General features: G+C 34.0%; 1 protein-coding gene across 29 annotated transcripts; it reads left to right on the top strand.

The window, feature by feature from the left end:
• Window positions 1-371: 371 nt before the first annotated feature.
• LOC114312631 (pentatricopeptide repeat-containing protein At3g42630-like) lies at window positions 372-15,296 on the top strand. 29 transcript variants are annotated; one of them, XM_082891954.1, is made up of 10 exons: window positions 372-665; window positions 1,263-1,355; window positions 2,931-3,077; window positions 3,228-3,358; window positions 6,794-8,088; window positions 8,294-8,394; window positions 11,935-11,989; window positions 12,950-13,279; window positions 14,129-14,184; window positions 14,801-15,296. In XM_082891954.1, the coding sequence occupies exons 2-5, from the start codon at window positions 1,271-1,273 to the stop codon at window positions 7,937-7,939; spliced, it is 1,509 nt and encodes a 502-aa protein (XP_082748080.1). In that variant the 5' UTR covers window positions 372-665; window positions 1,263-1,270; the 3' UTR covers window positions 7,940-8,088; window positions 8,294-8,394; window positions 11,935-11,989; window positions 12,950-13,279; window positions 14,129-14,184; window positions 14,801-15,296. The 29 variants fall into 29 exon arrangements, with proteins under 29 accessions (XP_082748080.1, XP_082748092.1, XP_082748087.1 ...); XM_082891952.1 differs by having other exon boundaries at window positions 392-1,124; XM_082891950.1 differs by having other exon boundaries at window positions 392-1,124; window positions 11,935-11,992.
• The last annotated feature ends 1,929 nt before the right edge of the window (window positions 15,297-17,225 follow it).

Below are 17,225 nucleotides of genomic sequence, written 5' to 3'. Positions count from 1 at the left end.
ACTCTATTAGTTAAAATATGCATATGTATAATTATAGCTCACTTTAAAAACGTAAAATTTTAATTTAATCAATGTATATTATTAACAAACTAATTTTTACATATATCTTATATATATATATATATATATATATTTTACAAAATTTGCAGGATCTCCGGTCTCATGTTACTAAATTTAGATTTTATATGAATTTTTATTGTATAATTTTTTTTAGTTAAGATTAGTAAATATTACATTTTTTAAAAGATATGTATATATTTTAATGTACATATATTTTATTTATCAAATATGTTAATATTGTATTTTTTATTATACATAATTATTCATATAATTTACATGTATATTATTAGAAAAGTTAATATCAAATTCATATTATAAATCTAAACGATTTGCACACCGCTAGTATATATATATGCACACCACAAGCGGTAACCCAACACTCAGTATCTTAATGTCATTGACAGGATCTTACACAGAGATTAACGGACGGCGAACATGACAGGATCTTACACAGAGATTAACGGACGGCGAACAGCACAGGGAGTATTTCGGTGGTCGTCGGTGGTCAGGGCCGGTCGCTCTCAGTCCCGCTAGGTCACTCTTCTTCTTCGTCGACTAGTTCCTCTCTCTCTCTCGGCAGAGATTGACGGACGGCGAACAGCACAGTGAGTATTCCGCTGGTCGTCGGTGGTCAGAGCCGGTCGCTCTCAGTTCTTCTTCGTCGGCTAGTTCCTCTCTCTCTCTCTCTCTCCTCTCTCTTCTTCTATTTCTTTCTTTGCAAACGCGTGGTGTCAATCTCTGTGTTGTGCGACTGGGCAAACACTACAAAACTACCTTTATTACTTTCGGGGGGCTCCTTTTCGAGCTACATAGCGGAACCAGTCGGATGATATTTCTAGACAGAGAAAACAAGCGAGAGAGAGAGAGAGAGAGACTAGTCTTCTTCACCATGGAAGCCACCACCATCCCTTTCTCAACCCTCACTTCCCGCCGTTTCTCTCTTAATTCTTCTTCTTCTTCCTCTTCTTCACTTCCAATCCACAAAACCCTCTCCTCTTCCAATTAGCTCTTCCTGGGCAGCCTCAACTCTCTCCGTTGCCTTCTCTTCCAGAAATTCCTTCACCGTAACTCCAACAACACACTTTACTTCAATTAATTAGACCCATTTCAATCTTTCCCGTAAATTTCAATTTCTTTATACCATTTTGTATATATATATATATAATCTATTTATCTGGGTATATGATTTGTTTGTTTGGCAGAGAGAGATATGGGGCTTGCTCAACTCCAAGGCAGAAATGTTTGGCCACCTAACAATGGCCTCGAATCATCCTGGAACAAGCTCAAAGGAGAAGGTTTTGCTTTTTTCCTTTTATTTATTCCCATGTTAGATACATTTGTGTGTATAGGTTGTGTTCATTAAGTTGGAGACTTGGTATAAAAAAATTTAGACGTCACTGAAAATTAAAGATTAGAGATTTTTTTAATTAATTATCATAGAAGCTAACTAATTATAAGTTTTAGCGACAGTTAAAAAAATCTGTCACAAAAAGTCACTAATTTTTAATTTTTAGCAATAGTTTGAAAAATTTGTCACAGAAAAACGTTACTAATTGTAAATTTTAGTGATAATTTATAAAAATCATGACAAAAAAGTTACTAATTATTAATTTTTAGTGACATGCAAAAAATCGTCACAAAAAATTATTTTTAGCGACGATTTTATTAGGACTTATTTTCAATAGGACTTTTTGAGAATTAAATCCAACTATTAAGCCTTATTGATAGTTGCCCTAAGTTATATGTCAGTACATAAAAATGTGATTTATAACAGTGATGGGTAGTTCTGAGATATTGCTGATCTTAATTTGATTTGAGGTGTGTCGTTATGCATGATGCTGTTTTTTAACTGATGATATGGTTTGCTTTCATAAAGCCGAATAGAGAAGGCAAATTGATATAGCCGACCACCCCCAACTAGTTAGGACTAAACTAGTTTAGTTTATTCAATTTATGTGTGATGTAGTTGGTTAAATGGTAATTGACTCAAATGGGTTGAGTTAAAGATCGCTCTGGAGAAGATTGGATCTATCTTTAAGCATCAGTCTTTGATTTTATTTGGGTGATTCATGTTCATGATTCAAATAGAAGATAATGTTTGATTTTATTGTAGTTTCACTGTCAATTGGCATTTGAATATAGTGGCATCTTCTCTATGATTTCAACCACAGTTGCTATATGCACTGCCATTTGGGCTGTTACCTGTTAATAGTTATCATTTCCTTTTTTACCATGATTGACTTCTACCTATTCTAGCATTACTAGCATAATTACTTTAGGTATGATTTGATTTGATATGATTGTGATAGGATTTGATTTCTCTTTCCTTTTGTGTGTTCTTGGACAACACTCACCATTGTACTATATATACCCTTCATATAGTTGTAAAAAACATCTCGAATAATACATTTTCTCTACTCTCATAACTTTATTCTTCTCTCTCCTGTTCACTCTCTACTGAGTGTATTTCAACATGGGCTTTGCCTCCAAATTGAAGTCGCAGCCCACTGCCGTAGTGCCTGCCAGGCCACTTACGAAGAAACTCGGAAATTTATGTATGAAGAGAATCTCAGTTTAATGGTCAGTGTGGTTGTGGAGTCAAAGAAAGAGAGCAAGTTAATATAGGAGTAATCATAGTTGGGTAAGTTTGTATGCGTATGTGCATGATTGGAGAAGTTAATTGGGAAATATGTAATCTGGTTGCTTGCGGTTTTACATTACATTTTTGGTTTTTAAACTTCTTTATTGTAAGTTTTGGAATACATTTTTGAAAAATAGAACCAAATCACGTTTCTCTCACTCCGTCTTTATTTCTCTTAACTTTCCTTTGCTGTGTGATATGAAGAACTCTAATCCTTCTTAAACAACAGCTTTTCCCAACGACTCTCCTCTATCTCTCTCTTCCTTTGCTATGCCCAAATCTGGTTCCACAAGACTACCGAGGGCTTCATCTAGGAATACCATACTCCGTTGTGGTCAATTTTTGCTCCGTTACACCAAGTTTCGACAGCAACGTGGTATGGTCTGATTTTTTTTTTTTTTTTTTTTTCATCAAGTTTTTTATTCTGGATTTGAATCTTTGTCTTCTATCTGGTTTATTTTTTTATTTGCTTTTGAATGTGGGTTTTCTTTTTCATTTTTGAAATATGGGTTCTTTCACTCTGCAGCTAACATACAAAAATCCCAATTTTTGACAATGGCTACAAGCAAGAAGAAGAAGGCACCACCAGATGATCACTCCATTCAGTCTTATTCCGGTGAAAACAACCTCCCACCACCAGATCCAGACGTAGGTAAGGTATGTTCCTTAGTTGAGGTTTATCCTTAGATTTATTCATGTGTGGTCCATAAAGAATACATCTATGGTAGGTATCCTTTCTTAGATCTATGTTGTTTAATTGTTGTGGATTTAGGATTTATGATTTGTGGGGGGTGAGGCTTACTTTTGGAAAAGCTTTACAACAAGTTTCCAACCCAATATCACTACTATAAAAATGAAATTTTTTAGTTAAAAATATAGCCTCTGTTTTTCTTTCTATATAACCAAAAAAAAAAAAAAATAGATAGAATTTATGGGAAAACTAGTCTCATTAAGAATTTTTGGTGCAGTGGGTTTGTCGATTGATCTTTGTGAAAGTTCAAGTCCTTCAAAATATTCTCATCACTACAGTATGTTACTGATTTTTGTCATATGAACTAACCGGAACGGGTTTAGTTGGTAACACAACAGAAGGAGACTCTGTCATGGTATGATGAACAAATCCGAGATATCACACAGCAACAGATGACGAACAAAGAAGCAGGAAAAAACGACGTAATCCAACAAGTGCCACTGAACAAACCGGTAGCCCAACCACAAAAAAGAACGAGAAAGTAAGCACCAAACACCTAGGAAGGGTCAAAAAGGAGTGTAAATCACCCTAGGGAGAGAACCGAACCATACCCACTCACATAGGAGTCTGGTCAGCAATTACAGACCCTCGGCAGGAATTTCTGGGCACTTCCGAGGGGCTAGGAAGGAGGAAGAAGGGCTGTCGGGAGGCTAGGAAGAGAGAAGAGGGGCTGTCGGCTGGTGGGTGAGGGAGAAGGAGGTGTGTCGGCTGGTAGGTGAGAACTTTCGGGTGGTGGGTGGGAGTTGCTGACAGAGAGAGAGAGAGAGAGACGCCAGGGTTTGGCTCTGATACCAAATTGAATGGAAAGAATGGAATGGCTTACCTTTGAATGAGGCAAGACTATGTATATATATTGAATCAATATTACAAAGTAGGAAATATTCTAATCAAGGCACTGAATCTGTGATTTGTTCAATTACGGATTTTATACAAACTACCATAAATACAATGATATGAAATTCTAATTCCAACAAATAGGACAGATATGCTGGTCAGGGGGAATCTGATGATTAGCTTCTGTCAACAAATATGATTGCAAGTCCGCCTTAATTTAAGCTGCAGCTGTGTTAGTATGAACTGCTTCCTTCATTGCTAATTTAACTGCCAAACATTTTACAGAATCTGGATCAGACATCCATTTGAATAATTATCAAAACTAAACTTACGCAGACCTTCTGGTGGGATAAACCATAATTGGGGGTAGGAAAGTAAGTGAAGGAGAGGAGTAGGGTTTCTTGAAATTGAAGTTTGCGGGAAGCATGAATTCTGAATACGCTTTCAGCACATCTGATTTAATGTCCTTTGGAGATGTCTTAATGTGCTTACAATGTGTAGTGACTTTTTCAGATCTTATCCAAACAGACTAGTGAATAATAGGAAATGAAATTTAATATCAGGGTCTTCTTTGAATAATTGTCTTGGTTTTAAGACCCAAAAGTCCAATTTCTAAGGAGAAATTAATAGTGTTGTCCAATACTTGGAGAAAAATCATCTTATTGCAGTGCAGAAGAAGAAAATGGGTTCAGAAGTTTTGTCTTCAAAACCAAAAAATGGGCAGCAGGCTTCTTCAATATCCAATCTTGATGAGAAAAACTGATCTGGTTGAAATAACTCTTGGTAAGAATTGGCATAGGAGATCTTATGATGTTCATGGGTTTTTAAGTGCCAAAGCTTTTTCCACATGGTGAAGAATGACTGTTAGCACATTTCAAAATTTGTGTCTACAATGACTGTTGTCAATGTTAACCTGTTAGCCTGGTCAGCTAAGTAGGCTGATTTGACCAAGAACACCTGTAGTTTGTTTAGGATAGTGGCAAGTAATCTTATCTGAAGAAGGGCATTTGACAAAAAGCTCTGGAGTCATGAGTGTTGTTAGTATCTTACGATTCACGATACGTATCTTATGATTCAATACTTTTTAGAGGTAATTCAATGCTATCATCAATACGTATCTTAAATTAAATGTATCTTACGATACATATACAATATGTGATGCGATATAGGATACGCGATACATAATGTGATACGTATGTTACATAAATACTTAAATTTCTTTAGCAATTTTGAAAAAACATTATTCAAATTATTTTATGTAAATTAATAGTCAATTTTTTTCATTAACTTATTAAAAAAAGTATTTTTGAGATGTCATAGTACTCTTTTATTTTATTTCTCGACCTTTCTGACATATCTATTGTATGGTATTAAGTATCTTGTGTTATTAATTTATTCCTTGCGAAGACAATATGTATATGTGTATATTTAATTTAAGGTAATTTGCTTATGTAATTTAAAAAATTATACATTGTTTAGTGTTTCATTCTCACAAGATATATATTTTTTTATTTATAATTATATGTATTTTTCTACCTATTTTTAAAGGTGTTGAAGTATCTTATGATACATGATAAGGTACGGTAAGCGATTTAGAAAAATAGAAAACGATACGCACGATTCGTATTCCGATTTGACAACCATTGGCCTTCAAAAATTGATTGAAGGAGAGTTTGGTGCTTTGCTTCCAAGATTTGCTTTGATCATAAATGCATTCTTTTCTGGAGAGGGGGAGGTCCTCCGCTTTTGTCTTTTAAATGAACGTTAACATTTGGAGGAGAAGAATTCCGTTTCATTTCAAAACGGCTAATGGGAATCCTTCCTAGTGATGTCCTTGCATTCCAAATACAGACTTCCTTGCAAAACCTGGGGCCATTAGATTCTTGTTCCACATATATAGAATCGTAAACATCTGCTGCTTTTTCTGTGTTAGGATTCTGTCAAGAAATAGCCGTGATCAGATTTTCTTCATGCAGTTTAAAGGAGAGCTCTACTGATATCTTGCATCTTTATAAAAAGAAAAAGAAAAAAACGAAACCAAAAACAAAAACAGAGCACCTGATTTTTCAGCTTGCACTGTTACACTGTAGCACTCTCACTCAATACTATTATGCTATGTCCAATTTGAATGAAGCCATTTTTCTAGTTTCAGTCTTCCAGGATAGCCTAACTGTCTACCCTTTTTCTTTCTAATTGGTTAATTAGATAACCATTGATCTATGGAAAATTGTTTTATGTTTACCGTCTCATCTAAATGTGTTCTTATAGAACTTTCATATTTTATCTTGATGTATGAAATGAAAATTCAGTCATTCATTTTACTGGGGTGGGCCCAATGCTGATGGTATTTTCATGTTGTCTCTGTTATGCTAATTTGTAAACTTTTCGTGATGGGCATCAACTATAATTAGCTTCTCTCTCTCTCTCTCTCTCACACACACACACACACACACACACACACACACACACATAATGATCCTTCTCCTTTTCTTGTGTGCTTGAGATAGATACACTGGAAGCGGGAACTAAGTGTCGATCACAACATTAATGTGGATTTGGTTGCATTGGTTCAAACCTTAAGAAGAAAAAACTTACCTCATGTTGCTCAGGAGATTTTACTTGAGATCAATTCTGGAAGTCTTCCACTTGACAACCCTGCCTTGTCAGCTCTGATGCTTTGCTATGCTGATAATGGTCTTTTCCATGAAGCACAGGCAATTGGGGATGAAGTTTTAAACAGTTCTTTTAGGTCTAATATTCATATAATTTCAAAACTCATTGAAGCCTATGGTAGGATGGAACGTTTTGATGATGTGACCAGAATTCTGCATCAAGCAAGTTTGAGAGACTCTAACTTGCTACCTGAGATTTATGTAGTGGCTCTCTCTTGCTTTGGAAAGCAAGGACAGCTTGAGCTGATGGAAAATACACTCAGAGAGATGGGTTCAAGGGGTTTCTCAGTAGATTCTGCCATTGGAAATGCTTATATCATATATTACAGCTTGTTTGGTTCTCTGACTGAGATTGAAGCTGCTTATGGCCGTCTTAAAAGGTCTAGAATTCTCATAGAAAAAGACGGAATAAGGGCAATGTCATTTGCTTACATAAAGGAAAAGAAATTTTATAGATTAGGTGAGTTTCTGAGGGATGTGGGTCTTGGTAGGAGAAACGTGGGAAATCTTCTGTGGAATCTTCTGCTTCTATCATATGCTGCGAATTTCAAAATGAAAACCTTGCAGAGAGAATTTTTGAGAATGGTGGAAGCCGGATTCCATCCTGATCTTACAACATTTAACATTCGAGCTCTAGCTTTTTCAAAAATGTCTTTGTTTTGGGATCTCCATTTAAGCCTTGAACATATGAAGCATGAACAAGTTGTCCCTGATCTTGTGACTTACGGTTGCATTGTTGATGCTTACTTGGACAAAAGACTGGGAATGAATTTGGACTTTGCTTTAAGTAAAATGAATGTACATGCGTCTCCACAGGTATTTACGGATCCATTTGTTTTTGAGGTTTTGGGAAAAGGAGACTTTCACTCAAGCTCAGAGGCATTTTTGGAGTTTAAGAGGAAGAACTGGACTTATAAGGAGCTGATCTCAACCTATCTCAAGAAGAAGTATCGGAGTAACCAATTGTTTTGGAATTACTGATGAGTGCATTTTGGGTAATGATTTGTGTGCAGATATACTCTAACCAGTTGCTTACTGATGATATGTCAGCTCTTAACTGCTTAAGCTTTTAGATCAACAAGCGATCTACGGGCCTGCAGCAGTAACTGAGTTCTATGCCTACACCACAAGTAGGTGAATTCCTTCTAAAAATTACGTCCATATGGTTACCGTTTGCATATGTCAATTGCTTTGCTATTTCATATATCTGAATTTCTTCATTTATAAATTCTATTTTTGTTGCTGATAAAAAAAAAAAAAAAAAAATTATTTTCTGTGCTCATTCACACGTAACTTATCATCAAGTTTATACCAAGTACTTGTTTCATAGTTCAGGTCTTATGATCTTCCATGTAGTAATTCATCCAGAACATATGGAAGGAGGACCAAATGGGCAGAAGATATGCAATGGAAATGTAGAATGGACACACCATATGGTAGGTCTTTCCCATCACATTAATATTTATTTTGTCTCAAATGATTAACTACCAACTTGTAACCTCTTGTTTCCTTTTTCTTTTTTCTCCTTTCTTTCTACCTTTGACACTGTTGTATGCTGCAATTTTTTCATTTAGCCAAAAGGAAATAAATGTTTAGATTGGTTGATTTTTGGGGGAATCTTTTCACTTCTATGATCTTCTCAATTGATTTATGTTTTGTTGGGAATGTACAATTCTTTGACCGTTGCTCATTTAAAGAGTCTTGGGTAGGATAGTCATTCATTCTTAGTACTTGCATAAAAGATTGATTGTCATTTGCTTTTGAATTGTGTGAGCCAAATGAGCTAAAACTTAAAAACCTATTTATTAATTTTATTTTGATTTTTCTTGGTTAGGAATATCTCAGTTATCAGAATTCTAATAATTATTAACATTCTTTATTGGATTTTTATCATTTAAACAATACCAAATTGTAAGCCCCTTTCATGTCTTGCTAGGAAAGGAAAAATTATCCAAGAGAGAACGAGGAGACATTGTATAGTGTACCTGTAGCCTGTGAATTTATGGCAGGTTGGGGTTATGGAACGCATTTGGGGCTTTGATAGGTAGAACAGAGAGTGGGTAGAAACGGGGAGAAAAGGAAAAGGAATAGGAATAAGCTAAGAAGCACGAATATGGACACTACGACAAAAAACACTGCAAGGAAAGAGAAGATAAGAGTAACAACCTATGAATCACCGATACTTCAAAACAAGTGTCGTAGGGGTTTTTGGACACAGGGGCACGGTGCGGACATGTATGGGACACGTCATGTGACGTGTCCCTTTATTTACTTATTTTTTTTCAAGGGACATGTTGGGGACACGCCAATGACACTTTAGGAACACACCAACTAGTTTTTTATTTTTATTTTATTTTAGTGCTTTTGATGGATGTTGGATATTTATTACTTTTTGCTTAGATTAAATACTTATTAGATCATTCATAAAAAAAGATATAAAAAATAAGTGTTTAACTTAAAAGTGATGTTTATTTATTTATTTTAAATATTGAATTAGTGTTAATTTTGTTAATTTTGATTGTTTGTGGATGTAATATTAATCTACAAAGCAAATAAAAATATATGATTTTTTTTTGTTATTACCATGTCCCTGCCGTGTCAGTGTCCCCATTTGTTTTGAAATCACCGTGCTTGTATCCATATCCATCCTTCTTAGGTGACAACCCTAACACAACGACCACAACCTTAATACTAATTAACTAAGAAGCACAAACACGAACACACAATATAGCAAGGACACGACACGGATATGCCAACACAGTAATTTTAAAAAAATATAGGACATGACATGTCACGATCCAAACCCGCTCCTAAAGGTTTAAGCCAAGACCGGCCAGTAATCCCAGATTATCCAGCCACAAAATTGGAATTAACAAAATATTTAATTAGTAATGGGGCCAGAAGCGGAAGCAGACTAACAAATTTTGTCCAATGAATAGTGCATATATGAAGTAAATAGAATATTCATACGTTAATAACTTACATCCGTATGCAAACACATAGATAACATATATGTCCTGGAGTCATTCACAAGTACGAGTCATTGCATAACAAGCTCAATGGAGGAAAATGCAGTAGATACAAAAATAAAGTCAAATATGACCGACAAAACAAAGGACAAAAGATCATAGATAAAAGCCTTGAGCGTGAGGCATCCTTGGATGACTCCACAAAACTCGATGATGGTCATTCTTTGTGTTTGTTGTTTGGATAAGCACAAAGTGTAAAATGTTGTCTATATAACATAGAACAAATGAATAAAGATCACATGTAACACGAAGAACAGTACTTCCATTATTTGTGGGTGGGTTTAATATTGTGCGGGAGTATTTAAAACAGAAAAGAACATAAGGAAAAGGAAAAAAAAAAATTAAAGAAAACTTTGATAATTATATTTATCATTATTCAATATCCGTAACTGTTATTCATCAGTGATCATTCATTCAAACAACCCGTAAGAAAAAGTACAGAGGGTTCAATGGGTGTTTGTTTTGGGTCTTTTGAGAGAGAGAGAGAGAGAGAGAGAGAGAGAGAGACTTTCCTTGTTAAACATTTGACCAAAATTCTTTTTAGGTAAAACAGCTTTGGGGTCAAAACCTGGGATGTTTTCTGATATTTTTTTGCTTTCCTGGAATTTTTTACCTTGTTAAATTTTTGGAACTTATGCTCTGTTCGGTTGATTGGAATGGGATGGAATGATTATTCCTTAGGCTCTCTTGTAGAATGATCATTCTCTTACAATGGTGAATGACGATTCCATTTATAATGTATTTTTCATATTTTTTAGTAAACCAAACATAGGAATGGACAATTTGATGAAATGATCATTCCATTCAACTTCATTCCATTGAAACAAACATTAACTGGGAGAAAAACAATCAAACCAAAATCTGGCTTTTTCTTGGAATTTATTTCCCCAATCTACTGAATCAAACGGAAGCATAAGGAAAGCCTATTTACAACCGGCTTGATGTTCCTTTTATGTAATCCCCATTTGCAAATATGCATGTGTTCACAAAATTATACAATTATGCAATGAAGGCAATTCAACTATCCTTAACATGTAAATGTGTTCTCAAGCTACCATTATATGGTCTAGGTAGCTTGAGAGTTTCTCTTTCATAAGTTCCCATTTTTTTGAATTTCTTGAATATATATATATATTTTTGGGATAAAGGGAATGCAGAGCCTATCACACACACAAAAAGGAAAATAATAACAATTATAATTATAATAATGTAAATACACATAAAAATTGAGAAGTTTATAAAGGAATGAAAAATTATACCGTCTCTGGACTTCCGACCCTTGTCCTACGAATTTCCCCCTTTATTTTTTTCTGTGTTTACCTTCAGTTGTCATTTTACGTCATCCAAAATGGATTTATTCTATGATAATGTCTTATGTTTAGTGGAAGGTGATTTCTTTATTATCTTGACACTACTAAACTCTGAAATGTTTGAATACTTGTTTCATATTAATTCTTTTTCATTGTCGTATGATTTTTCTGAGAGTTTTTGATTGAATTTTTCTATAACAATATTTTACCACAAAACCACTTGCCTGTGATCCTTCATGTCTGCCAAAATATCCCCCCAGCAAAGAAATTGATCTATGACTGACTTTTCTTTTTAGAAGTTATTTAAGAGTAAGTTGTTGTTGGTGCTACTGAAAATTGCTTCATTCTCCTAAATAGGAAAATATAAATTCCAAAAGAATATGATGGGCCATTATTTTTATGCTTTAGTGTGAGCAGATGGTTGATAATCCATTACCTTCTTGGACCATTGCTTAATTCAAATTATTATTTTTTGTAGGCATTATAACTCACAAAATCACATTTGATTTTGTTGCAGCTAATTATGACAGTGCACTTTTGTATCTTGAGTTTCTTTCTTTCTTGGTGGTTTTTCTTGGTTTATACACTTTTGACCTTTGATTTATTGTCCTCTTTTCCTCTTTTCCCTTGACCCCAGGGAATTACGGGAGAGCATCCTCATCTTGGCTGGAATGCTTAGCACATGCTTCAATGTCGTGCGTTTTATTTGGTTTTATCTTCTTTATCCATTTGGTCATTTTTTCTGATGTACTACTATTCTGTAACATTGCAAGTGCAACTGAATGTTGTTTTCCAGTTTGATAGATTGGTGGAAGAATGTGGTTTTATTTATGTTAATCCTTATGGTAATTTATGGTAAAGTTTGTGCCATTTAGATTCATGGCTTCAATTTGGATTTAAATCAGTATGCTTGAAATCAATATTCTGAAAACACTTTTTTGACTCTTCTTAGTTACTAAAATTTGATTATTTCTTTATTGGTTAATTCTCTTGATTTAGCTACCTCAGATATCAAGTATATGTGTTTCAAATTGTGTAGTGGATATATTTATTTGAATTGAAAGTTTTATGTGGCAGCCTTTAAGATGTCTTAAAGAGAGTTGTGTTCTTTCAGTGGATATAATCAAATTTCAACAAACATAAGGAATCCAAAATGAACAAAATTTGAAGTTATTATATGGGGTAGCTAATTTTTTCCGACTGCATCATCTAATCAACCTGGCTAATATTTGAGGGGAAAATTTTTCACAAAAAAGTTATTTAAAAAAATTTCATCATCCTCAATGGTTATGATGTTCATTGTGTAATCATTTTTGAGGTTCATATATAAATCTCCAGATCAGCTACCCTTAAAACAAATACCTAATATGTCATTTTTAGTGCCAATCTGGGCTGGTAATTGGTAGCTGATATAGTTTGTTAGAGTGTTTTTGTTATGAGACTTGAACCATGGGATGCATTTGTTCATAAAAAATACTGTATGCACTTTGCCTTGTTCAATAACCAATTGTGCATTACTATTTTATTTCACTAACATTTTTGATGTAATATATTGTTCCTATGTTTTTGCTGAATATTGGTCTAGATTGAAGTTTATTATACCATTTCTTATTTCTTTTCATTTTATTTATATATTTTGATTGTAATGTCAGAGGCTCCTGACTGATGAATCACCACTTCTAAGGAGTGCTTTACGCTACGCAATATATGGAAAATCTAGAGTTTTTGATGCTGAAAGATTCATAGATGTTATGCAAGCCTTTGAGAATTTCATAACTGCAGCCAAAAGTGGAGGTGGTGAGGATCTGAACGGGGATATGACTGAGCTTGGTATTCTGCAAATTCAAGGAAGCAATGTCCCCGTATTTCCATTTCCATTTAGTTCATCATCTCAATCAGGGCAGCCAATCCAAACAAGAGCAGCCTTGGCATTTCTATTGTCGGAGAAGGGGAACTTTTTTCGAGAATTTCTTTTGGATGAGGTATTTCTAAAAGTAACTTGTGTTTACATCTTACTTGTAGTAGCTTCATTTTCCATTTAGCATAGACTCTACATGTTTCACAGCACCATGTTCAATCTTACATATCATTGTAAGAATTGTTTTGATGTAAAAAATGAGAAAAGGAAGTTACTAAACATATCCAGTTTATGGTTGAAGAACAAAAAACTTCCAATGATTCATTTGCACAAGGTATCATTCAAAGCATGCCATTTTTGTCTCCGTTCAACTGATAGTTCAGTCATATGTTTCTTGGTCGAAAAGTTCAATTTTAAAATTGCTATTTGAAGAAGATGTGCACATTTTGAGTCATCAATTTTTTAGGTTTTTGAATTGATAGTGATATGCATGTTACGGTGATGCCTCCAATAGAGATTGTATCTGAGTAATTTGATATCGAGTGATGAACAGTGTGCTACTGGAATAACTGGACTTAATGGTTTTACATGAGTGCCATGATTCTTGAGATTTTCAGATAGACTAAAATGTAAAAACTTGAAGTAAACCTTTGGCTTGTATTCAGCCAAGTTGTCCCAGAATGGGTATCTTAGATTTTGTTTAGTAATCTTTACTGTGGTGCTGGGAATGTCAGTGTGGTTGATGAAATCATCTCTATCTCATACTTGAATTGATTGCTCAAAAGTTGAAGTGAAGTCTTTGTTTTACAATGAATAATCTACGTTGTCTAAGTAGGGATTTAATATTGTGTGTTTCGTTAAAATGGCTGATAAATGGAGGTTCTTTCCCTTGGGTTTTTTTTTTTTTTTTTTCGCGTTGGGGGGGGGGGGGGGGGCACTAATTGCTTAATTCCTTGTGACTAAGTTGTTTCAGGTTCTTGGGGTTGAACGGAATGCAAGTCAATGTGAAATTCAGAAATCTTTTCATAAGTATGTTTTCTCTATAATATTATTCCTGTTATCCTATAATACTCAGCCTTTAATCATATTATGGTTTTGTAACACCATGTCTCATTTTCTTCTTCACATTGATTGACATTCTTTTTAAGCAAAAACATCAAGTTATTGTCTTATGTTTTGGAACTGATTTTTTTTTAAACTTATAAGTGAAAATGTTGGCTTGGATGGCTGTGCTGTGGTCAACTTGATAAAGCTAAAGATGCATCTTTATGCATAAACTCTGCTTTTGCTTTTCTTGATAAAGCTAAAGATGAATCCACAATCAATACACAATCATAAACCAAAAGCAATTTTAAAAAAGAAATTAAACCCAATGCCATTCCCATATCAAAAGCATCCAAAGACTCTCTTCCTCTGTGTCTGTGGCAGCTCAGTTGAATTCTTTAAAATCACCACCTTCTGAGTTCAACAAATCTTCCATTAATGGCTGCCTCTGAACCTAATATGAGGCTTCTCTTCATCTTCTCTCTCCTCTTCATCTTCCTCACACCTTCCTCATACCAGATTGCATTTTATAGTTTTTTTATCTTCTCTATATGTAGATTTTTAAGGTGAGATATATGTAACTTTTCTCCCACTTTTGTAGGTACTATTTGGGAATTTCACTGAGGCCTAGTTTGGTATAATTTTAAAAAGTCAAAAAGTCACTATCCTATTTAAGTCATATCATCTTATTTAAATCACATCATCTCTCTATCACATCACTTCAAACTCAATTCATATTTTACGTTTTTTCGTAAAAAATCAAAAAGTGCATTTATTTAAATCATTCCAAATATACCCCTGAGGATGAAACCAGGTCATGGCTCAAAACAGTCATCTGAAAAGACTGAGAAGCATGTGGAAAAGAAAGAATTGGAAGTTAGTTCTTCAAATGTTGTGATTGGATTATGTTTTGGGTGGCAATTTGGATTTAATGTTACCTTGCACTGACATATATTTGGTGGTTTTTTTTTAATTTTTTTTTTGGATTGAAGAGTACATATATTTTGTGCAGTACAAATCTCATGAAATGTACAATTATATTGGATATATAAAAAATGTGATTAGCTTAATACATGGTTGGCATATGGATATGTAAATTTGAGCCATTTGTGTTTTTAGTTAAATTCTCAAGCTGCCACTAAATTCTCTTTTTTTTTTTTTTGTGGAGAAATTAGTTAAATTCTTTGGTTAATAGTCTGTTATAAAAAATAAAAAAAAAGTAGCGTTTTTAAAAAAAAGCCACTAAATGACGGCATCATTCTTTGGCTGTGTTATGCTAGCTTCCAGAAAAAAAGCTACTAAATGACGTCATCATGATGTCATAAGTTATTTTGTGATGGAAAGAAAGCGGACGCCAAATTTTTCGTGATGTTTTTTAAAATGCCACTTAGTTTTTTTCGCGACGTTTTTAAAATGTTGTAAAGTTATTACGGCGGCCGTATTAACGACACAAATATTAAACGTTGCTACAACTTATGACAGTGTTTTTGAAGCCTATAGCGGCGTTTCTGAAACGCCGCTAAAAATAATTTTCCTGCAGTGAAAATAAAATTTTAAAAAATACTTTTATAAATTAAAATCTATAAATTAAATCTTCCAGAGCTTTAGCAGAATTCTTCCATAATGCAAAAATTGGAAGTCAAGGCTTGTAGTGGATAGAATCTCTTTAAATAGATTTCACTCTCGCTCTAATACTTTGAGTTTTGATTGGCCTCAGTTTTTCAAAATGCAATGACTAACACTGCAACACTACAATTTAAAGTCTGACAAACCAAATCAGTGTTGAAACTCTCTCTCTCTCTCTCAGCAAATCCTAAACTCTAATTTATGTAGAAAATGTAGAAGTAGAAGAGAGCATAGAAGAAGGAAAGAATTCAAAAATTGGATGAAGAAATTGTAGGAATAGAGAGGCTATTTGTAGCCTCTTTGGTGGCTGTTCGGAGTTGGTCGAAAAGATGTGATTGCAAATCGTAGTTGGTCAGAAAAACACTGATTGGAAGAAAGAGACATAATTCAAATTTAAATTCAAAATTTTGACTCAAATGAAATTAATTTGAATTTCGAGCAAAAGACTTAAAAAATTAAAATGAATTTTGTCCTAAAATGAATTTTGTCCAAAAATATAATATGAATTGATCTGATCCACAACTCACACCTATGCTAGAGCTCGGTTGTGTGGGTGTGTGATAATTTGAGTCCAAGCCCATTTGTCTATAACTTCCACCTTATAAAAACTAGGCACCCTAAGGGCCCAAACTAAAATCTCGAACTTCAAACTTATATATACACATAAGTTCTCTTATCTTTTCTATGTGGGACAAGCCTATTTCAATAATGTATAACGTACCAAAACTCCATTTTCACGAAGCTCACTTTAGAGTCAATTTCCAAATTATTTGTAAATGATTTTGTAAATGATTTCACCACTCAAATCCATCAAAAAATATTGAATGGGATTCACCTTTAATTTACTTCAAAGTTAGCCAAAGTTTTTATTTCACAAAACCATTTCCAACAAAGCTTACCTATTTGTTTATTTGTCCAAATATAACATACATGTTTATTTGTCTAAATGTCACTTATCTATACATGTGTCACCGATCTATTCAACTATTTGTCCAAATGTCACCTATCTAAACACATGTTACCTATATATTCAATTATTTGTCCAGTATCACATATTGTCCACTTCATTGCCACTAGCCACCACCACTAGCCACCATCGACCAGCATCTGTCGGCGACCTTTGTTGTCAATTTGTTTTATTAATTTTTCCAATGATGATGACTTTTCTAACTACTTTTAAACGTGTCTTTATTACCAAATAAGATTAGACCAAATAATATATATAAGTATGAACTTTTTACCAATTAATCCTATTGTTAAGCAATAAAATATATTTTGAATTAATTTTATTAAGTAATACACATAACGGTAAATTATTATTTAAAATTATTACACTCTCGAAAAATTATTAGTTGTTGCCCCACCGGGTGATGCTCCTACAACATTACAATTGGTCAATG

Source organism: Camellia sinensis, chromosome 10, assembly GCF_055761805.1.
Source record: "Camellia sinensis isolate YWXY chromosome 10, ASM5576180v1, whole genome shotgun sequence".
Lineage (NCBI taxonomy): Eukaryota > Viridiplantae > Streptophyta > Magnoliopsida > Ericales > Theaceae > Camellia > Camellia sinensis.
This window is presented reverse-complemented; position numbering and strand designations above follow the sequence as displayed.